The sequence below is a fragment of the Linepithema humile genome, chromosome 4 (genome assembly GCF_040581485.1).
Source record: "Linepithema humile isolate Giens D197 chromosome 4, Lhum_UNIL_v1.0, whole genome shotgun sequence".
Taxonomy (NCBI): Eukaryota; Metazoa; Arthropoda; class Insecta; order Hymenoptera; family Formicidae; genus Linepithema; species Linepithema humile.
This window is the reverse complement of record NC_090131.1, coordinates 16,525,891-16,549,220: the sequence shown is the minus strand read 5'-3', so window position 1 is coordinate 16,549,220 and position 23,330 is coordinate 16,525,891. Positions and strand designations below refer to the sequence as shown.

At 32.7% G+C, this 23,330-nt stretch overlaps 3 protein-coding genes across 9 annotated transcripts in view; all 3 read left to right on the top strand.

The window, feature by feature from the left end:
• The first annotated feature begins 420 nt into the window (after positions 1-420).
• Dark (Death-associated APAF1-related killer) lies at positions 421-11,904 on the top strand. Of its 5 annotated transcripts, XM_067353303.1 has the most exons (15): positions 422-978; positions 1,053-1,495; positions 2,068-2,330; positions 2,534-2,717; positions 3,166-3,303; positions 3,394-3,705; positions 3,825-4,060; positions 4,131-4,260; positions 4,353-5,429; positions 5,588-5,637; positions 5,725-6,220; positions 6,306-6,373; positions 6,475-6,802; positions 6,876-7,271; positions 7,343-11,904. In XM_067353303.1, the coding sequence occupies exons 3-15, from the start codon at positions 2,143-2,145 to the stop codon at positions 7,856-7,858; spliced, it is 4,119 nt and encodes a 1,372-aa protein (XP_067209404.1). In that variant the 5' UTR covers positions 422-978; positions 1,053-1,495; positions 2,068-2,142; the 3' UTR covers positions 7,859-11,904. The 5 variants fall into 5 exon arrangements, with proteins under 5 accessions (XP_067209405.1, XP_067209404.1, XP_012222555.1 ...); XM_067353304.1 differs by lacking the exon at positions 1,053-1,495 and having other exon boundaries at positions 421-978; positions 3,175-3,303; XM_012367132.2 differs by lacking the exon at positions 1,053-1,495.
• On the top strand, positions 11,766-13,040 carry LOC105672307 (protein DPCD). The gene is made up of 4 exons (XM_012367167.2): positions 11,766-11,903; positions 12,131-12,360; positions 12,477-12,710; positions 12,921-13,040. Exons 1-4 carry the CDS (start codon positions 11,840-11,842, stop codon positions 13,020-13,022), a joined length of 630 nt encoding a protein of 209 aa, XP_012222590.1. The 5' UTR covers positions 11,766-11,839; the 3' UTR covers positions 13,023-13,040.
• A 151-nt stretch (positions 13,041-13,191) lies between these two features.
• The window catches only part of LOC105672277 (RNA/RNP complex-1-interacting phosphatase), a 40,291-nt gene continuing 30,152 nt past the window's right edge, over positions 13,192-23,330 (top strand). For 2 of the 3 annotated variants that reach the window (XM_012367113.2, XM_067353323.1), the window contains exons 1-2: positions 14,260-14,681; positions 15,522-15,597. Coding sequence is in view for 1 of the 3 variants with exons in the window: in XM_012367112.2 (XP_012222535.1) it covers positions 14,174-14,196; positions 15,522-15,597 (99 nt within the window). In the remaining 2 variants the exon portion in view is untranslated. Of the gene's footprint in view, positions 14,197-14,259; positions 14,682-15,521; positions 15,598-23,330 lie in introns of those variants that run through there. The other variant, XM_012367112.2, reaches the window with a different exon arrangement.

The window sequence follows — 23,330 nt, the reverse complement described above, 5'->3', positions numbered from 1 at the left end:
AAATAATAATAAAATATTTATCAATAAATTAATACATTTTCATAAATCCATAAAAAAATTTCAATGTATTTAATTTAGTAAAATTGCCTCCCAAACAGTATTTAAGTACACAATGTTAAATGAATAAATTATTTCTATGCATAAAGTAAATTTTACAAAAATGCTACTAATTCTCATCTAATTGCTACATTGGCATTTAAAGAAGTTATTGCAAATACATTTAAATAGCGTGATAATACACAATCTCGCGAAATTTCTGGTTTTTAATTCTTTGTATTTCATTAATAAAATGTAGTTATTTTATCCAGCCCGCGCACAGCAGAAGAGCGCAGCACTATTTATTCTTTCTCTTCCGTCATGTTTCCCAGACTGATATTGTAATGGCTGCGTTCCGAAATTCACTGCCAGTATTGGAAATCTATAGTTTACGTTACGTATATTGTAGATTTTCAGTGCTGGCAGTAAATTTTGGAACACAGCCAGAATATGTGTATCAGGGGTAACAGTGTGCATGCTGTTGTAAGTGTGAAGTGTGATTTTAGTCTTTTTATCCTACTCCGAACTGGTTGCCCATACGGATGTACATTCATAACTTTCTAAGAACAACAGTTTCGTTATCGCACTGACACATTCGCTTTTGTGTAATACAGTTCTCATACAACGGGTAGACAATGATCACGTGTCATGCGTATTATGGGAATAAAATCTGGCAATAATGTAAATGATAATGGTGGCAACATCGCAACGAAATTCATATCCTATCGTCAGTGGTGATCAGTGGATTGTCAAGTGTGTTGTTGGTGTAGTGTACCGTTATTGCGACTAAGAAGTTATTCAGAACTACAATTTACGAACAAAGGGTGCATATCCTGCATGATCCAAAACTGCATCTAGGCTATTAAAATCTGGAGCTAATTGCGGAATAGCAATATCTTATATTGGAGATACTGAAGAGATCAACAGCATCAGTAGAAAGAGGTAATAATGAACAAAAAAATGAACAAATAATTCTCTAAATACAGACGAAAAAGAAAAAGTAGATTATTGTGCAGATATATCAAGATGGCGATCTATGAGGCGCCGTATGAGAAAAACAGAATAGAAAAGGAAAAAAGGAAAAAAATATTATATTTCAAGATAAATATTTATTTTAATAAATACGGAAAATAAGAATTACATTTATCGTAAAAATACAATACATGTATAAATAGTTGCAGAAAAATAGAATCTTTCGTCTTAAACAAAAAATTTGTTACTTGCGTTCTTTCAAGATCTTTGGCTGGTTAATTTTTAGGGAGAGTTCATTAACAGTTACCGTGTTAATAATTGCAAATTTATTATATCTATTATGTAGTTGCGATATTTATGATATATAATATTATCGAGAACCACTATATTTACGATATTTTTCGAATTCTATATTTCTGAACAATCTGATGCAATTAAAGAAAACATGTTACATAAAGAAAGAAAAGGACAAAAAAATATGTAATTCGTAAGTATTGTGATTGAAGCAAATTAAAGAACGTTTTTTTGTATGCACTATGGATATTATTTTCTTAAAAAGAGTGATTCGCGAGTTATATCTGTGCAATTTATGTGTTTGAAATTGATGCTTTTTTCTTAGCTTTGAGAGATAACACTTACAATTAGAAAGATTTTAATATTGATAATTGAGATAATAGAAATTGAGATAATAGAAATTGAGATAATAGAAATTGAGATAATAGAATTGTAAAAGATCTTGTGTTTAAGAGTGTTATATCCTCTACTCATTCTCAAGTTAAAATTGTAAATAACATATTGATACCTACAATAATAATTATATAACTTTTCAATATATTGGAAAATAATATATTATTTTCATCAAAGTTTGTAAACATGAATTAATGATTATAACAGATATATATATTACTTTTATAACTACCTTCGGCGAATGGAGAGATACATTCAAATTATAAAATATTTTAAATATGAAAATTATTTTTATTAACAGCAATTAATTATTTTATCATTTTATTAAAATTAGCAATAACTTTAAATTAAATGACTTATAATTTATTTCAGATATAAATTAAAATTGCAAAAGTATGCAATAAAAAATTATAGGATCATAGTTCAGATTGTGAACTTTGATTAAAAATGGAGAAATCACATAAAGACATTCTTTATCATTTGAGGAGTAATATAATAGATGATGTAGATATTGATAACGACATCATACAACCTTTGACATCTGAATACATTTTAACACAGGAGAATATAAAATACATTTACTCCGGAGCTACGAAACAGGAGAGAGCAGGAATTTTGTTAAACATACTTCCAGAGTATGTACATTTATATTTTCCGCTATTCTAATATTATGCGATCTCACATGTATTTTTTTTTTTTAATATTGTGTTTACTAATAGTAACAGCACTTATAAATTACAAGCTACTTTCACAATGTGTGTTCTTATTTAGCAATATAGTTTTTAATAAACATCAGAATTCAATGCATTCATTAAGTGTTTGTATTAACATTTTCAAGCTGTGGTTCAAATGCTTTTGATGTCTTTCATCAATCCTTAAAACATCACTATGACTGGATTAGCGATGAAATAGATAGAATGTTGGGCAATTATGAAATAGAAACAAATGGAGAAATAGATTATTATGATGGTCCTTCTAACATTCCACCACTTTCTCCATTAACAGTCACCAGGGAAGAAAAGGTATAATTACTTGTACATATATCTATGTATAATAATATTCAGGTACATTAGTCATTTTGTCACGATTAGTCACGATACAATCAGTGATAAGATAAAATTGTTAACTATAAAAAACCTAATAGATATTTCATTTATCTCTACATAATGCATATTTTATCACAATATAAAATATATACATTTGTCATTACATTTGCTAATATTTTATAATTCAAAACGATAAAGAGCCATTTTTGTAATTTTTAGCAATATATATTTAATTCTGCATCCTTAGATTTTGTTACAATTGATGATATAACTCTTATCTAGTTTGTTTCTCTTTATGCATACATATGGAAACATAAATTCTGTAAGTTTATATAGAGTTGGCAATTATATTTTTTAATAAATTGCTTCTTAATATATGTTCTTAATAAAGATAAAAACTATTGTATAATACATCATTCTGCAGGTTGAACAGTTAAAGGAAGCTTTACAACAATTAAATCCTACAGAATATGTTGCATTACATGGTATGAAAGGATTTGGAAAATCATGCTTAACTGCCAGCACTCTTAAGGATGTGAAATTAAGGAAAATTCTATTTTCGGTATGACGTTTTGTGTTAAATATTACACTCATAATATAATATTAAAATATTTGATTTTGCTTATAATTAATTTTTCTATTCGCATTTCAGAATAAAGTCTACTGGATTAAGTTTGCATGTGACCATTCAGTTGATGAAGAAATACTGATTCAATTAAACACACTATACCATTACGTGAAAAATTTAGAAATCCAACTAGAATTATTCACTCCATTAGGGAAAGATTCTCTAATCCGATTTTTGAAACATCATTTTAATAAACTAGATAATCGCAATGCTTTATTAATTTTGGATGATGTTTTTGATGAAAAAATTATTAACACTTTTGATTTTGAATGTAAGACTTTAGTTCTTACAGCTGATATCGATGTTCTTCGTGGAAGAATGCCCAAAGTAATAAAGGTAATACCATCTAGAATATCTGTACTACTTTTGTAATATATGTTTAACTGATTATATACTATAAGTAAAAAAATATATATAAGAAATATATATTTTTCTAACAAGATATATGTTTTCAGATTAATGACGGATTTACAGAACCAGAGACATTGGGTTTATTTGCTAAAGTATTGAAAGTAGAAGTAGAAGAATTGCCTACAGAAGCAAAGAAAATTCATGAAGAATGTAAAGGCATGCCATTACTTATAGCTATGTTTGCTGCACATTTTGAAGAATTTAAAGATGACATGAAAATACGTAACACTAGATGGAAATATTACCTGCAATCTTTGAAGAAAAAAGATGCAACAAACAAGTAAGAATGTTGTATAATCTCTAAATTATAATAATTACTAAAATTACATTGTAATTTTGATATGTTATAGAGTAATGAAAGAATTTTTGAAAAAACAAGAAATTATTTTTGATATGTGCATTGAACAATTACAACCGGATTTGAAAGAACGTTATAAGAGTCTAGCTATTTTTAGTGAAGATGTTAACATAACTCCGAAGGTATATATTACAAAATGAACTATTACCAAATAAGTCTATAATTTTTCACATATATGTTTTTCTAATTTTACATATATTTAATAATTTTTTAGACGTTGGAAATTCTTTGGGGACAAGACATATTTCAAGTCGAAGAACTGATGCTAGATTTGTGCCATAAGTCTCTTGCAGCTAAAAAATGGAATAAGGATTTGAGAAGTTACATTTATGGTGTGCATGATTTACTGCTATGTCATCTAAGAAAAAAACTAACGCCAGATGAATTGACAAAGATGCATAGATCTATAGTTGAAAAGTATCGCAAGTGTTGCGATAACAACTTTTCAAAATTGCCGGATGATAATTACATTTATTCATATATCGGTTATCATTTGGAGCAATCGAAATACTTTTCTCAATTTCCACAACTTTACTTTGACTTTGATTTTATCCAAGCTAAAATAATGCATGTGGGTCTAAGCGATCTATTACTGGATTTGAAAAAATACAGAGAATACATCACGTCGAATAACGATGAAAACGAAACAAAAGTGTCTGATATAGAAAGATTCCTTCAAGAACAAGCAAGCGTTATAATAGAGCACAAACGTAAGAACTGTTTGGATATAATACAAATCGCAATGAATCATTCATATCAAGGCTACGTCGCGCAGAAAGCGAAATATCTGGCTACGTCGAGAGAAATGTATTTGTACTTGTCTCATGATAAAAAACTTAAGCACATCGATATACCATTAACAGAGGAGATATCAACGAGCATTTGCACGTCATCTTTCACAGATGATCCTAACTTAATTCTGACTGGAAATGTATCGGGCAAAATATATTTGTGGAATTGTGAAAGCAAGCAACCAAAAATCTTTAATGGTCATAGTGAGGAGAGTTCTATTAAAAAAGTGATTGTATCTACGAATGGTGACTGCTTCTTAGCATTGAGCAGTATTGGTATAATAAAATTATTTCTTCTGTTGAATGATGAAGTAGAGCAGAATCATGTACACGTAGATAGCCCACGACAAAAACAAAGTTGCTGGTCTGGTCTTTTTGGAAATATTAGTGACAAGGATGACAGTTTAATAGAATTCTCGATAAAGAATGAGATCATACTAGATATGGCATTCGGATACGAAGACAAATATGTTGCTGCATGTAGTAACAAAACAGTTAAGGTATTTATTATATTAAAGTTGAAAATAAATTTTAACTCTTCATCTGACTTTTAACGAAATAAGATATTCTATATTTGTTATCGCAATATTTCCTGAATAAAAAATACAATATATGTAACGCGTATTACATTACATGATTTTGTGATATCTTTTTATAGATATGGAATCGACGTGGAGAAACTGTGTTTGATATAACAGATTCCAAATAGTAAGTATAATAATACATACGAACTGCTGGTAACAATATCTATGTATTTTTGCATGACACAAATGACATATTACTCATCTATTACAGTGAATCCATAATAAAAATAGCATTTACGGCGAAAGCTTCATTATTACATGTAATGGATGAGTCCAGAGGCGCATTTGACTTATATTCGAATGGTGGGAATGATTGTAGCATTTATGAATATCTCGCCTGTTATAATTTGCAATTACAAGAAGAGAAAGTAATCTTCTTTAATCATGTACCCAATTTTCCTAACTCCTTAATGATTGTTACCGAAAAGAGAGCTATGTATGTAAAATGGTGGTTGAACGACGAAAGAGACTACGGTGTGCATAGTGTGCACAGTTTTGATAAACAACTGAGAGCATTTGTCGAAGATGATGCAGTAACTTATATCTGTGCGGCTGTAACTTACGATGGTAAATATATAGTTCTCGCTGATTCTGCAGGCTTTATAAATGTATGGAATACTTATTCTGGATATCAACCGGTTGCAACTTACAAAAGACGCGTCACATCCTTGGATACTTATTGGTTAAGAAGCGATGGTTATCATATTGTACGTATTATTAATTTTTACTCTATTTATCTGAATTTAAAGTTTATATTCAAAGTTTAAGAGAATTTCTTTTATTTCCTTTTAGATCTGTGGAAACGGCGATAGATTACTTTATAGATGGAAACTCCCAGTAGAATCAGATAAATTACCAAGGTAATGTATTAACGGAAATTTGCACTTGAATATTTTTTTACATCTATATTATACTTTATTCCTTAAATTTTCAACTAAAACATAATTTTTTATTTAATTAGGAAATATTTATTTGATGCTGTTGTTAAGCCGTATAATGAACTGGACACTATAGTCAAAGAGAGTCAGGCAAAGAAAATTGTAGTCTCATATGGAAAACGAACAATTGAATCTGAATCTACCGAAGGAAAAATATTAAGTTTACAACTTTTCCCTGACGGAAACAAAGTAGCATATGTTACAGAAAAACATGCTGTTATGTTATTTGATATAATAAATAGAAAATTGGATGTTATTATGAAATTAAATGAACCAATTAGATTTCTGCAGATTATAAATATCAATAACTGTGACACAGTCATATGTGAATGGACAGATGGTAAACTGACGGTATGTAATAAATTCGTAATTCAATGATTACATCAAACTGCATCAAATTTAATTTTAATTAATATCTCAACAGGTGTGGCAAGAATTGGAACAATTCGAAATCATAATTGGAGGACGTATCGCTTTCATTCATAAATTAAATGACAATCACGTGATAACAATAACAACTAATGGCATAATAAAAATTTGGCATACTGTGCATAAGTATTGGAAAATGACAAACTATATTTGGCTCCAGCCGCCGTCATCTATTACATTTAGCTGCTTGAATTACAACAAAACTTATTTAGCAGTCTTGAAAAATTTGCAACAATTAGATATATACTTATTTTACAAAACGCCGGAACACAACTTACAACTTCGTCGTGTGCCTTATTTCGTACATACTTTTGCACAGAAAACAACTTGCTGTGATGTTTCTCAAAATAATCAATATATCGCCGTTGGTTTTGAAACAGGAAAAATTTCTGTAAGTTTCTTTATTTTGTGATTAATTTATGCATTATATTCGTTTGAATTTAATATCTATTTTGTTTTTAGATTATCGATTTGTTTACACAAACGGAGATCACTCAACTATCTTTTCATAGTAATCCTATTAGACAATTGTCCTGGGCTCCTACTACCGCAGATGCTTCCATCTTACTATCATTGACAGACGATGAACTAATTTGGTGGAACATCACTTTATCGAAGAACAACGTAAAGAGAAGAAGCCGTATGGGCATTAGCCACAGTACAAGCACTCCTTCATTAAGTATGAATACGTCGTTAAATGTACAACTACCTAACAGCCGGAGCGATAATGGTGTATCCAATCTACAAAACAATGACGAATCAAGTGAAAGCATTGCGAATGACGTTAATGACGTAAGTAAATATTGGAAGAACAAAATAGTTAGAGATTCCGAAATACCAGGGTTATTAGCGGTTATCGAATTACCACCAAGTCGCAATGCAAAAATATGTATTTCGTCTGATTTTACTAAATTTGTCATGGCTGACATGTATGGATCTGTCAGCACATTTAAACTGATAAATTACAAGACTGGTTAATTATAATCAGTTTATTTCGAAGATAAAATGATTATAAAATTAATTTAGAATGCAATATTGCAAACGTCCAATTAAATGTGATAACAGTATTACTATAACAGGATATAAATGCAGGATACTGTTTTAACGTGCATTCTGAATATTCTATAATCATATTACTATAGAAAAAAAAATGAAAAAAAAAATAGATTACGTACCTATATAAGGTACAATTATGAGTTACACTAACAATACAATACATGAATCAATGCGTTATTTTAATACGTACAATAGACATACACAAGCGCGTATTATTATATATACACACACATATATATATATATATATATATATAAATATGTATAAATTATTATATATATATAAAATTTATACAAATTATATACATTATAATATGTATTTATAATTTATATATATTATTATGCGTATATATAATAACACGTATTTTTTATCGCATGTTATAACATGTGCTCAAGTTTGCTAAAAAAGCATATATCTATTTACGTTTTCGACTTCAGTATAATAACGTTACTGCCACTTGCATTTATCGAAAAATCAAGTCCTATTTACTATTTATACAAAGATTTCATACATTGATTTCTCTTTCTCGATTTCTCTTTCTCAGCTTTTTTTACAAATTTCAACATTGTTGAAATTCTTGCTGTATATCTAGGAACAAATTTCCTACATATTACAATAGAATAGTTTTGTTATATGCATATACTTGTGCCATTTATCAATTTTTTATAAATATTTCAAGTTGCCAAATGTACATATTACATAAATGCATCTGTAGCAAATTAGCTAATTTTTGGAAGTGCTATATCATTTTTTATAGGAAGTATACTTTGGAATACATTTTATAAGATAACAACTTAATCAAATATGGTTGTTAATGCATTTCTGGAGATTAAAATAACTTGTATGTATTGATTAACTTGCTTACTTTTTTATCGTCGTATCTGGAAGAAAAATTGTATAAAATTTTTAATAACGTTTATCGGTTTTGGGAGCATTTGATATAATAATATTCATAATATATCGAACAAAACATGAGGGTGACTTCAAAGTGCAGCAAAGTGTAATGACAGAGATAATAACAGAATATAATTCATAAAAAAATTATGAAAACTTTTTATTAAAGGTAAAAAATAAGATGTATTATTCGTGCATTATACATATACAATATATATTTATATTTGTTTTATATATAATTACAGTTATCATGATTTTGTTAATATTTATATAAAACTATATTTTAATACAATTTTAGAAAAATTAAACATGACATTTATACACTACTTCACAAAAAAATAGAGAACAATTCTCTGTCATCAAAATTGAATAATTTTCAAACCGTTGAAACTTTGCGAAAAATAATCGCATACAAAAAATTAAAAAAAGTATTTATAGTCTGAAGATTGTACTAATTCAACATTTTGTAAAAAATAACGTTTACCCCCCGCATTAACATTAAAAAATGTAGATTTAGTTTCAAAGTCATGTAAGTCGATTAAAAAATATCGTAGCAAAATTAAAAAAGAACACGTTTTTTTGTAGTTTGTATTAATATTGTATTATTTTATTTGTATTAATATTAATTTAATATTGTAGTTTTTAATACTTATTATAAGTGTTTCAAGAAACATTTTCTTATCGAGCTGCATGGTGTTGATAAAACATAATTTTAAGGAACAAAACAATATGCTTTTTTGGGGGCTAAAAAAAAAATAAAATAAAATTTTCAAAAAATAATCTAACTTATATGAAAATACAAACTTCAAGATTAGCTTTAAAATACTTTTTTAATATTTTGTCTGCGAGTTTTAGCGGTTTGAAAATTGTTTAATTCTAAGCGTCTAAAAAGTGCTTCCTATTTTTTTGTAGTGCATATTCATAATTCTTTATTAAAATATAATAAATATGCAAAAACACTTGAAGTCTATCATGGTCGTGCAAATAATTTATATAACAATATATTGTCAGGAATGATTTTCAAATGAACAATAGTTATAAAATAGTATTGGAAATTTTAAGTGCTGCTTTTTATACCTGTGTTGTATTAAAAGTTTAGCAAAAATAAGACTGATGAGCATGACAACACGTGAATTGGATTCATCCAGTCAAATGATTGCCATGTTTCCATATATGTGTACATTGTATATCAATATGTATAATAATCTTCGTATGTACTTCGGAAAATAATCTATACTTTAACATAAGTCATGTGCCTTATGAATATAATAATACATATTTGAAAATACATTAAGATGGGGCAGCTTGTGCAAGAATCATACAAAGTTATATATTTTAAAGACGCACATAATAATGTCTTTACATCAAAGCTTTATTGTGATTGAAACTGCTCCATTTTTCTATAGTTAATTGTATTTATTTTAATGCTCAAAACATAAGAGAACCGAAAAAGCTTTATCAAACTCATAATTATATCCTATAATTACATAAGAAGCTGCATCTTTTATCCTCGATGAAATCTTTTTTTTCTTAACTACATTTTTTTTATATATCTCAGTTTTTCGGTTCTTTTGACCTTCTGTTAGTGTTACAAAATAAAATGTTCTAGAATTTTTCAGTGTTCTAGAATTTTTCAGTGTCGCTGAATCATACTAATAGAAGGTTGAATTTTACGATCTCATATATATCTTCATTCTATACATAAAATTTTAGAACAAAGTAATTATATCTCAATAAGTTACCTCTATATATATCCAGAACTATGCATTTATACATATATATAATATTTTTTCTGTGGTGCAAATCGCAATTATATCGCATTTAATTCGGAAGTATCTTGCATTCTAGAAGTTACAATAATTATAATGTATAATTAAGAACTTATTTGTCTTTCCTTTTTACATGACTGTTGCGCTGAAGTATAATAAAGAATAGAATAAATTTTTTCATGAACATGATGATCGACGAGCCTTTTATTGATTCTAAACTGTTAGTTGCGAATCTGTATTTGGTTTAACAATTACTGCAAGTGCAAGCGACCTACAAAAGAATAAGATAAACAAATAAAAAAATAAGCAAATTATAAAAAAATAAGCAAATTACAAAAAATACAATTAATTGTAAGATAATTGATTAGCATGCTCAGATATTTTATACTCTTCCGTTAAGCTGAATTTCTGATGTCACCTTTTTGCGAATGTACAACTTTTGTATTTTAATTACTGTTACAAAAACATGTCAATACACAATAAAAGTTTTATACATACGCAACAATGTTTTTTTTACATATAATAAGTCCTTTGTGCTGATACATATGCTATATATTTTAACCACGTGTTATATACTTTGTCATTTTTTTTACTGATTGTGAGCAAATTATAAGGGTTAGGTAGTAATATGTTTTCATTCCAATAACAAGTTCTTGATAAGTTTTGATGAAATTTAATTACATATTTAATTACTTATTTATCAGTAAGCTTACCTTATTGGTAAATTTTTTGAACACATTTCTCTCCAGACATTTCTGCATTAGTAATCACACATGTATTTGAGAATTTACATTTTCTTTACTGTGATAAAATCTCATATTTTAAGCAAAGAAATGGTCTAGAATTCTAAAATGTAAGATTTTAATGCATTGTAGTAAAGTTCTAGGCCTAACAAATAATATGTAAGATTCTACGGCATAAAATTGAATAAAATGTACATAATGTTAAAATATATCATATAAAATCATACCATTTGATAAATTTAAAAGTCACAAACCGTTATGTTTTCTACAGTCATCAATGATATGCCATATCACCATGCGATGTGTTGTGCGCATATAAAAGTTTATTGGTTTATTTTGTCTTCTGCCGATACGTTATTGTAGAGTTAGAGTAAGCGCCCAGATCAAATTGAGAAGCACTGAGAAGAAAGTAGAAGTGGGAGAACTCAGCTGATTTGGTTGCCAGAGTACTTCAAATTTGTTTGTGTATTATCTAATTTGGTTGTGTATTAGATAAAATGCCATCTTGTTCGTGGTTAACAACTATTCAAAATGCCAAGAAAACTGCTGTTATTGAAAATCGTAAGTATATAACTAAATCATTGCATTACGATTTATAATTACATATTGTTATTCTAGCATGTTCAGTGTATGAGATCTGTTTTAACCTATAAATGTTTAATCAATAGTGGATTATAGCTATACAAAATTGATAGCAGGAAATGTTTTTCTAATTATATAATAATATTATGCCAGGATTATATTATGTTTAACTATATATTAATATTACTATATTATGTTTTATATAGGACAAAAAAAAGTTCATTATCTATTTGAAGATGGTAAAGAAATGGTAGAATGCTACAACATAGATACAAATGTAGTAGTACGAAGAGTATGGAAAAAAAGAAGTACATTTGGGACAGATATTGGTTGGGATGTAGAAGTTGGTGATCCTGAACCTAAACAAAACTATCAAAACCATCCTGAACAGAATGTCGAAACAGTTATACAAGTTATACAAGAAAGTGCAAATGTTGTATGTTTTTTTTTTTAATAATAGAATGTAAATTTAAATTAAAACTTAAAATTATATATAAGTAAATAGTATGAATAATGAGTTTCTTATATATATATTTTTGATTATAATTACAGCCAATTATTACAAAAAGAATTACAAAAAGATCCCTGGAATGGCGAATTCGGAATTTACCATATCCAGAGAATGTATATTCGGTTACTGCTAAAGATGATGGCACTATAACTGTAAGCACAAGCAACAAAAAGTATTTCAAAAAGATACATGTTCTAGATCTAGAACGAATTGGATTAAAACCAGAACAGGAAAGGATATCATTTATGCATCGATACAATACTTTAATAATAACGGTATGAAAACTATTTTTTGCTTAATCACATTAATGGTATTTGATGTATTTGCATACTTTGTGACATAAGCCTCATTGATTCTTTGGAATAATTATATTTATGCAAATGAGAAGACATGATTTTTATACATTGTATAAAATATAATACTGTATAATATTCTGTAGCTATATTATTTATTATTGTTTATTATTATTTTTTTATTTATTCTAGTATGAAAAGCCACCCGAACTTCTCAATGTGGAAAACAAAATACTAAAGATTGCTTTGCAACTGGAGACACAACCTACAAATGTACAATGTCCGATTAGTTAATAAAAAATATAAGTATAATTCTTGTTATTCTGAAAAAGTACTTACATGTACTTTATTTCTGGTCATCTAAAAATTTATTTATAATACTTGACATGCACAACTTTTATAATAGTTATTAAATAGATAGTATAGTCTGCAAAACATTGTCACAAGTTCTTTTGTATTTTGAGCTTTATTTAATATTTGTACTTGAGTTAATATTTACAATAAATAATATTTATAATAAATGCGTTTAGAAATTAAAAATTTCTTTCTTAGATAGAAAAATAATTATCGAAAATCTTAAATATTACTCTTGTCAATAATAATTATAACAAAATATTACCATTAATTATAACTAATAAAAACAAATAATTAATTTGTTTTATTTTAATTATATGTAAATAATATTGAAAAAAGAAAAAATTTTTTAATTAATTTTATGTATATAATTGGATGAAAATATATTTTTTTTTATTGTGTGTTTAACGTGCCGTCAATCATATTTAATTGGTTTTTTGACACAATTGAAAACATAGAATATTTTGCAGGCTAATATCGACAATTAATCATCCATTGAAGTATTATAAAACAACAAATGACTATTGGATTAATAATAAGTCTGTTTTTTGTATTTAGCAGTTTTTAAATATTCTTTTTCAATTTTTCTCTTTGTTTATTTCTTTCTGTTTTTTTTCTCTTTGTTTATTATTTATTTTTCAGCTTAATTAAACATTTATATCGTATTTAGTATTAAAAATGTATAATATAATGCAGCTACAAAGAGATTTAACATAACTTGTTAAAGTATATTTCTGGAGAAAATAATTTTATAATTTATATCTAAAAATAGCAATACTTCCCAAAACGTAGAAAATGAATGATTAACCACTGAGCACCGTTACGATTAGTTTTATTAATAATGTAAAAATTAATTTCAAGTTTAAATATAATGTATCGATTTAATGTTGGATTCCATTCAGCCGCCAATTTTTGTTCCACGCAAAAATCGAGAGATCGATCGATCGTTCTGCGTTGTCGATTCTGCACGAGTGCGTTCTGCTGCTGCTGCTGCTGCTACTGCGTGCATGTTCTGTGTGGTGGCGGTATTGCGTCTCGCTACAGTGTTATGTCGTAGCTTTCGCGGGAAGATTTTTGAGTGATTCGCAAATATGACGCATTCAGTGCCGGATAGGTGAGTGACATTTTATTCGTTATACATGTATGAAGATCGTCAAATGCCCCGTAATAGTTAAAGCCGCTTGAGTTTACTGTCACGAACGAGATCACATTGTGACAGAGGTTATGTTGTGCCGACTTTTCTTGACACTTGAGACACGATCTGTGCAGTATTGCTAATAGTGCAATCACACGTGATCGTTAATCCAAGAATTAAAGTGCAGTTTTGGTCTATCTGATTCGCTATTAGAGCATATGGTAAAATTTTGCTGATTCTGAAAGTATTCGGACGCTATTCTCGAGACAGCTGATTTATCGATTGAGCATGAATGTCACGTGTTATTTCCCGCCGTTTCTCACAGATGGTGATTACTGTAGAATTTCAAAATATGAATAATAATAATAGTTTCATGTCAAAGATAGCACAATTGTTTGTCGATTGTCTTTTATCGCGAATTTTAATGTGTTGTGTAATAGCTATGTCGAGTATTTAATTTTGTGGTGAGTTCTAAAAGAAGGTGGATTAGAATAAACTGATAATTTATTTCTATATAATTGTAGTATATAATTAGGTACTGGCGAGCGAGAATATGATGCGAATAAATAAATAACGGTCGAGTTATTAATAATTTTTAGTTTTAGTTTAATCATTTTTGAATCGAATATATAGGTAATATAAAATATTACAATTCGCTGCTGTGAAAAAGGTGTTAAAGTCAAAAATAATAAGTTTCAGAAAATTTGCCAGAAAAAATCTAACCTTAAATTATCGATTTTGACATAGTTTGGTTCAACTTTCTGCAGAAAACATTGTTGATTATTGATATAATAATATTGAATAAAAGATGAAATCATTCAAAATTAGGTGAAAAAACTATGCAAAAGTTACTTTTGATGTACTTTACGCAAAATTATTCCACCATTCTTATGACTTAACTCACTAATGCATTTGTAATATCTTCAGTAATTGAACTGATTTTACTTATCTTCTTTTACACATGCAAAAATGAAGGTCTTTTCTAAATATAACTTGATCCCGTTTTTACAAAATTATGACTTATCATCTTTTTCACTCTCATCAGCGAATTCAGGATTGTATTGTGTTGAGTATTCTTGGAAAGACTTAAACCGGAATTAAAAGACATTAATAATGTGTAAGTCTTTTGTGACTACAAAAATAATTATCGGAAATCTTAAATATCACTTTTAAACTTACTTCTACTTACTATAAAAAGTTTTATGGTTATGTTTAATAAAATTTCTTATTAAAATCAAACAATTTCTTACTATTAAATTACAACATTGTTTATTATTAATTTTATAATTATTGTTTCTATGCAGGTGGTTAGAGTACAAAGCTTATGGTGACGTAATCAAAGGCACTAAAATCTTGGCATTCAAAGTTCCATTGAAAGACGTAAGTATTTCTGCAAACAATTTACTAGTTTCATTCATATGTTTTTAACTTTAGTTTGCTAATTTCATAATACGAGATCAAACAAATTACAAAAATAATGAAATTAACAATTTCTACTTACATGCTTACAAAATATGCTATATTTTTAGTATGCAAATATAAAAGAAAGTAAAACATTTTTTCAAACTGCAATAACATTTATGAAAATGTAACAAACGCTATAAATATCACAAAATATGATGTGTTTCTTATGTACTAAAGATATTGATGATCTTTATGTTGTGAAAGCAAAGAGATTTATAATCGTTCGTGTAAAACGTTCTCCGTGACTGATGTATCAAAAATATTCATATTTAATACGTGAAAATAATGAAAAATCTTTTAATTTTTTTTCTAATTTGATTTCGATCTAATAACGGATTTTATAAGAGAACGCCGCGCTCTTAGAATTTGCGCCAGTCGTAGTTCGCTGAAACACGACGCCCTTCTTGTCTGCCGCCTTCCCGCTTCTCCCTCATTCCCCGATTCTCCATTCTCCCCCTCGTTGCACTAAATCAAAGATTCTCTTCGCGGGGGTCGTGGCGGTTGCACGGTCGGCAGATAAGATCGCGTAGGATTCTCGAAATGGACGACGCGGCAGGTACACGCGTCGTCGCTACGTAAATGTGTGCACGCACGCACGCATGCACGCAAGCTTGTTCGTGGGATCATGGCACGGGTCCCCGTTAAATCGATGCGATGTCGAGAGTCGGAGGAAAAGAGAGAGGCGGAGGGGTTTACACCCGTCTACTCCGCGAGGGTATAACGGAAGGGTGGGAAAGCAACGTCGTTTCGTGAGATCTCATATCGGCCGCGACCAAATTGCCGTATTGTTGCGCGCGATGAGCCCCACGTAGATATAAACAAGATTTGATATATGCTTCTTCAGCCTATACGCGGTATTGTGCACGCGGCCACCGACTCTATTCGTTTTCTCTAGTAGTTTTCGACTTAAGTGAAACGTATGCCTTAATGCCGGTCGCTGCGCGCTGTAGCACTCACTGCTTGACGTATAACCAAATGTTCACGCTGTGATCCGTTGCTCCTTGAGATCCTTGGAATTTTCTACCGGGAATAGAATTCGATTGGCAAAGGAGATGGACGGTAAAAGATGGAACGTAATTATGGAATTCGTGATTGCTCTGTCTCAAATGGCGATACTATAACCATCTGAAGTCAGATTACTAAAGTACTTATCGGAATTTCCAGGACAATAACATAATAATTAATGATAAAGAAATACGTAGAGATGTCATAAGAAAAAGTTGCAATTATAAGCATTATAACATTCCTTGATTACGAAGCATTAACTCAAATATTTGTTTGAAAAACATTCTTATGTGATATTCTATATAATAATCATGGTATTCTTCTTTTCGAATCGTGTCTCATTTGTGCGATCGTACGATGAGCGTTTGCGCATGGTGATCGGTTTCGAAAAAAAGACATCTTGCATAAACATGAAAATGTTGTCGGCGCCTAATAGCTGCGTTGCGGCATTTTTACTGCCAAAATAATAAGTCGAGGTCATTCGCTTCCTGGTTATTGGTTTAAGGGTCGCGCATACGCCACACGTTGCATATGCTGATTATGGGCGGCGCGATCCGTAGTCTCCTAATTGACGGCACAACGGTGCGCCGGTTTCACAGGACATAAAACACTTTTATATACCTTCGGCTCCGCGCCGAGATCTCATTAAAACACGTAACGATAGTCCGCCTAATTGACCGCGCCGCGCTGGCTACGACGGCGCACTCCTGATACGCGCGTACTCGTCGAATCTCTCCGCTTATAACATAATCCGGCGCGCCGTTGTAACTCTCGTTATCTCGCTGAAGATACGACTACACCGGCTATTTTTTATAGCAGTTATGGCTAACGATAATTTGTATGTTAATCAACGTTGAACAATTATCGATCAACGTGCCGCACTGATGGCTATATGTTGGCGAATAACGATGATAATTTTCGATAACATTTTTTTGAAAAGAGAATCCTTCTTTTTTATTTTATTTGCTCATTAGTAATGTTATTTATTGCAATTTATTACACATGAGAAGATATAAAATTTACATAATAAATATAAATATAAAATAGAATGTATAAACTCTTAATCAAGATCAGCGATAATTTATTTGATTGTACTGTTAAAGGTAAAATTAATACCGTGAATTCCGTGAATTGATTTTAACTCAATTTAATCGCTTATTTAAGAACTTAAGGAGCTTGGCGCCATCCTTTATCTAGTCGCGATGTTGACGCAGGTCGGCCGTGTCAAAAACCCGCGGGATCCGAACGGCAAAATTAGCGTTCCTAATTCGCCGCACGGTCGGAGGCGAGCAGCTACGTTCTGAACCCCGTTTGTCCCGAGCTATTTAATTTCCGCCTAACTCGCGGCCGGAACCGGTTTTTCCCGTCCATCGGTCGTCCTGCGCGCGCGCTCTCGCAGGACAGTTGCAAATAAGTTTCGGCTCGCCGGGATCACCCGCTATGCATATACTTTGCGCATGCATACGCAAAATAGGAGGGTGCCACGGCTAATTGATTCTGGCGTCGCGGGCATTACATAAAACAAGTCAAAGCCGGGGCTCCGAATTGGATTCACGGCTGATTGGGGCCGCTGCAGCGGCGGCCGCGGGGGGCCCCGCTCGTTAATAGGGCCCTCAAAGGGCCCAGCACCCCTTTCTGCCTTTCTGGGCTGCCTCGAACGCTCGCGCACGGCCAACGCTTCTTCATCATCTATAAGAACTTGTAACAAATATCGGCTCACACGAAACGTGATACGCTCTTCGCCGACGCTTCACCGTAGGCTTTCCATCTTTCTCCTTCTTTTCTGATTAGAGCGATGCTGACCCGACGGATTTAAGGTGGCGTTAGTTATATACTCACGGCAGATGCATCCCTTCGCAGAGTTTTACTGTTACCTTTTCTACGATGAATTATGGCAGTTACGGGAGGAATGAGTTACAGGCGCGTTTATAGATTCTATTTAAGTTTCGATAGTTTATGTTGTCAAAATAACAATTTCGCATATTACTATTCAAATATTGCTTCTGACTTGTTTTATTTATTACTCTTATGCAATAGTTATACAATCGAAAATGAAAAGAAAAATTAATAAAGTAATATTAAATGGCTAATTGATTCTTAGTTTTTTCTTAATATAAATTGATTAATTTCTTCTCATCAATAAATTAAATTCTATTAAATTCTTCTCAATAATACTTACAATATTTGTTATTTGACGATGTGTGTAAATTCGTGTATATGTTTTTATCGGATAAACTATTACGAGAGATAGATAGTTATCGTTCTTTTTTGTACCCTTTTGAATGATTGCAGGGAAGTAAACTAAGGAATTCGACCGCGTATCTCTCTTGACGATTTTTTCCTTTTTTTTTAACTACCGTACGGCAATGTGGGCGATTTCTGCACGGTGGTAGAATATTAATTCGTGTTGGGAAGCCGGGGTAGGCCTCGCTCGAAAATAGATAACGTCTCGTCGTGGGTGATATCTGTATTTCAACTCTCGAAAATCCTGAACATTGAGATCGTTATCGCGTGAACTTCTCAGTTACACACGGGCTACCCACCCTCGTCGCAGCATACATATAAGCCGTGTCTTCGAGGATAAGATGAATGGAGGGATTGATCGTTTTGTGTTTTAAATTTGCTTAAAATTTCCTAGAGGAATGTATTCCTCCGCCGGTGCGCCGCAGCGAAGACCGCGTTTCAATTCACGCGGTGTAATTCGTCTTCTCCATTTACAATTTAAATCAGCCCCAGATATATTATAATCCTATGACGTCGGAATTATTTATAGAATTTTTACATAATATCGTATAAGACGCAGTTGTTGGTATTTATTTGCAATGAGCGATCGAATGATACTTTGATCGCGCGAAATTAGAATTTATTTTAATTAAGATTATTATCAGAATAAATATATGTACAACATTTCGTAAAAATATAAATGTCTATTTTATACAAGTTTTAACTTGTTAATTTTATTTGGACTTTATTTCACAACTTGGTTTAATAAGACTTTCTCTCGATGTGCTCATTAGAATTTCACAGCGTAATCTCTAAACATTCCATCGACTTGTCTGATTAATTTCTGATATGATAACTTAGGAATGTAGGATTGCCTTTTTTCAGACGATCCTTTCATTTCTCACAGTTTTTACCTGCCTTGGAAAAAGCGCCGACCGCGTGAATGAGCGGCTCGAGTCGCTCTTCTATGATTTTCGAAATGTAACATTTTATGTTACAATATCTCGAAGACGTGGTATCGATTCGTCGTCCGGCTTACGGCAGTCATTATTCACGGTTGCCACACATGATGTTTTTGCTAGCATACCATGTAGGATTAGCCGCAAACATTTTTTTCACATATGATTTATGAGCAGGATCCTCGCGAACTTCATCACTCGTACGACGTATTCGTGTCATGGTCCAGGCTTTGCGTCCTTCTGAGTGATTCTCTCGTCTCCTTTTTTTACGACAAAATATTAAGTAACGGCCCTCGGCGATAGCGATCGGTTTGGTCACTGTCGGAGATAATAAACGGCGGCATTGTGCGTACACTAATCTCGCGGGTAAACAGCCGGGCTTTGTAATCGGTTCTTACAACTTCGAATTTTACTGCAAATTTACGAAATTGCATGCAATCTCTCGGATTGATATGACAGACGCATATTATACTCCATGTATAGCTATTATGTCATTATTGCAGATTTTTCGGACCAACGTTCAATATACATGCTAATGTCTTTGTATTTTAACTCAGGTGTTAAAGACAGGTGTTAAAAAAATCTTATCTTTATGGTCACTCATTGCAGTATTTTAATAATACGAGATGCTGTCACGAATATTAATTAAAACGATTGAAAATTGAGTTTACAAAATACGAAACAATTTTTTTAAATTTTACAACAATTAGATTTTTAAAATTTTTGCTCACCGTGATAGAATAATTCAAGTGAGCGGTATGAATTGATTCGCTGCAGAGGCTTAAGATTACACCGCTGTTTAATGATCCTTCTCACGAATTTCCCGTACCGGAAGATTACGGCGATTAATTCGAGACACGTCTCTGCGCCACTATTACATTCCCATGGCAATCGGCCGTGCACGGTTGTTAGATAAGCGGATTTATTAGCTCATCGCGAGGCGAGCGCGTGTTCTATGTTATTAGCAATGGTAAGTGTTTGTTTAACACTCGCCAAGGAGAGGTGGATCCGCGCGGGGCGCCTCCTCATCTCCTCGTAGTCGTGGTGCATTTCATGAAAGGGATGAGCTGCGTGGCGGTCGAGAGAGAGAGAGAGAGAGAGAGAGAAGGAGAGAGAGAGAGAGAGAGAGAAGGAGAGAGATTGTAATTTATGCCGAAGTTAGCGAGCAACTTCGATGACTTTGTAAAATATTACTGATCCTCGTTTCGGAGATCTTATCTGGATCCGACATCGCGCTCCGTTTCGTCGGAACGCCTTCCTTCTTCTCTTCTTCTTCTTCTGCTCTTTCTCCTTCTTCATCATTCTTCTTCTCTTGTCTTTCTTTCCCTTCTCTTTCGTCGTCGTCTTGTTCGCGCTCTTCCTCTAGCAGCCTGGCGCCTCTAAAGGGGGTCGTCGTGCGTCACGCCGAGACCCACTGCGCCAGAACGACTTTGCTTTCGAAGTTCCGCCGATAGACACCGAAGAAAGCATATAAACATGTCATTTGTTGATGAAACTAGTTTTTATCTATGCCCGTGCGCGCCGCCGAAGTGTTGAACATTTACTAAATTGGACGCTGCCGGTTATTTTATTTGTTATCGACACTGTCGTCGTCTCGCGATCTAACGTTGTCACATTCGCCGGTGCGATTTTGAAGTGAGAATTTTTGCGCGACGGCGATGCACGTATCGATCTCTTTATCATATCTGGTATTAACGTGCAACAGAGCGTTTTGTAATTTCTCAGCGTCTGAGTGTCACCTGCTTGCGCGAAGTGCAGTCTATGAGTCATAAATTAGCAAACAATGTACACGAGCCGTCAATGAAACCGAATTGTAAATGAATTAGCGGATAATAAAAATTATGTCACGATCGTGAACTCGTACAGGTGAGAATTCTTACAGGTGTGTGTGTGCGCGCGCGCGCGTCGAAGGAAATGTTCGCGGCGAAGGGAAGCTCTGCGTGCAGGACACTTTTGTCTCGTACTTTAGTGTCACGCTGTTCCATCCGTCGCGTCTCATCAGATATGGTAGCTGGGCCACGGTCTATCTCAGCTAGATAAGATGGCGAGTGTCCATCTCCGGGATCCCTCTCTTTCCGGGAAACCCGCGGAGCAAAGGCGATCTCGCAGTAGCCAGAGATTATCTCCTTACCCGATCGTGTTTCGCCGTTCCTCTTATTTCGCGAGGCTTCGTTATACGCGTGGGTATCCACTTATACACGTACGTGCGCGGCAGGGCGGTGGCGCGCGTAATCGTAAAGAATCTGGAAGATGTATTGAGCCAGTTAGAATATCTAGTGTAGCTCATGCGACTTATGATACGACTTGCCACATTTTTGCGCTAACGCCTTCCAGCGTCGTCTTGATCTGTCGTTGACTAATGCTTGCAAATTCGCGATTGCATGCGAGATGTCTTTATTCAATATATGAATAATTTCTTTTGGAAACATTTCGAATGCTTTTCGAATATTTCGGATAGAGATTGTAAAAAAGAACTTGCTTGATAAATCTGAGATATTGAAAGATTTTACATGAAATATTGCATGGCAGATTTTTGGATTTATTTTATCTATTGGCGAGATTGAAATTGTTAGAAATGTCAATGAATTTTACTCCGTACTTTCTACAACAATTTCGACGACAAATTTCTTTTTAAATATTACATGAAAGTTTTCGATTCGTGTATAAAAAGTGCAAGCGAGCAAGTTGAAGGCGATCGTAGTTTTTTTTGGAAACCACAACCGTGAGACCGTAGAGCTATTTCTTCGGTATATGCACCGGCCAACCCCATTGATAGGAGTACGAGAAGATAATGGCCTGCAAATGTTCTGCGGGAAGTTCTCGCAGAGCGACGGGGATCGTTGAGGAGGCAATAGTATTACTTTTCTTTATTTCTCGACTGGTGCCCGTCCTTCTCCTCTCGCCCTTGTGTTCTTTCTTCGCCGTCGATTTCTCCCATTCCGTTTCCAGCGTCATTAAACGTGACGGAGTGCAGTATCCGCCTGAATTGTATTGCGCGAGCGGTAGAAAGAAAGAGAAAGAGAGCGAGAGGGCGAATGAGGAAGGGGAGGGAAGGCGAGGCAAGATGAAAAAAAGAGAGATTGGGGGGATGAAAGGAACGAACGATTGTTGATTCGCCGGTGGTTTTGGATGCCACGGCTGCCTCTCTCGGCCCGGGAGACGCGGCACCGTCTTTATGCTTCTGGTACATAAATTTTCCGTGAATGGCGCGCGTATGAGCCGGCGCCCACCGTTTCGTGCCCTAACTCACCCCCGCTATCGTCACCCTTCCCCGCGTCGTCGAGATTTTCCCGATTTTCGGCTGCCGGTTCTCTTTCTTCTGCTCCGTACTGGTGGTCGTGGAGCTCGATCCTCCCCTCTGCGAGGTCGCTCGTCTGTTTACGAGAATGTCACCGGGCGCGAGGGTGACACGCGAAGAAATTTCCAAATTTATTGGCCACCGCAGCCGCATCCCAGCCGGCT

What these genes read in the sequence shown, in the direction of transcription:
- Dark (XM_012367132.2), top strand. Translation starts at nt 2,143, where the DNA reads ATGGAGAAATCACATAAAGACATTCTTTATCATTTGAGGAGTAATATA. An exon ending in GTAGTAACAAAACAGTTAAG is followed by an intron (nt 5,430 to 5,587) that starts GTATTTATTATA and finishes ATCTTTTTATAG; the next exon opens with ATATGGAATCGACGTGGAGA. An exon ending in GATATAACAGATTCCAAATA is followed by an intron (nt 5,638 to 5,724) that starts GTAAGTATAATA and finishes CATCTATTACAG; the next exon opens with TGAATCCATAATAAAAATAG.
- LOC105672307 (XM_012367167.2), top strand. Translation starts at nt 11,840, where the DNA reads ATGCCATCTTGTTCGTGGTTAACAACTATTCAAAATGCCAAGAAAACT. An exon ending in TACAAGAAAGTGCAAATGTT is followed by an intron (nt 12,361 to 12,476) that starts GTATGTTTTTTT and finishes TTATAATTACAG; the next exon opens with CCAATTATTACAAAAAGAAT. An exon ending in ACAATACTTTAATAATAACG is followed by an intron (nt 12,711 to 12,920) that starts GTATGAAAACTA and finishes TATTTATTCTAG; the next exon opens with TATGAAAAGCCACCCGAACT.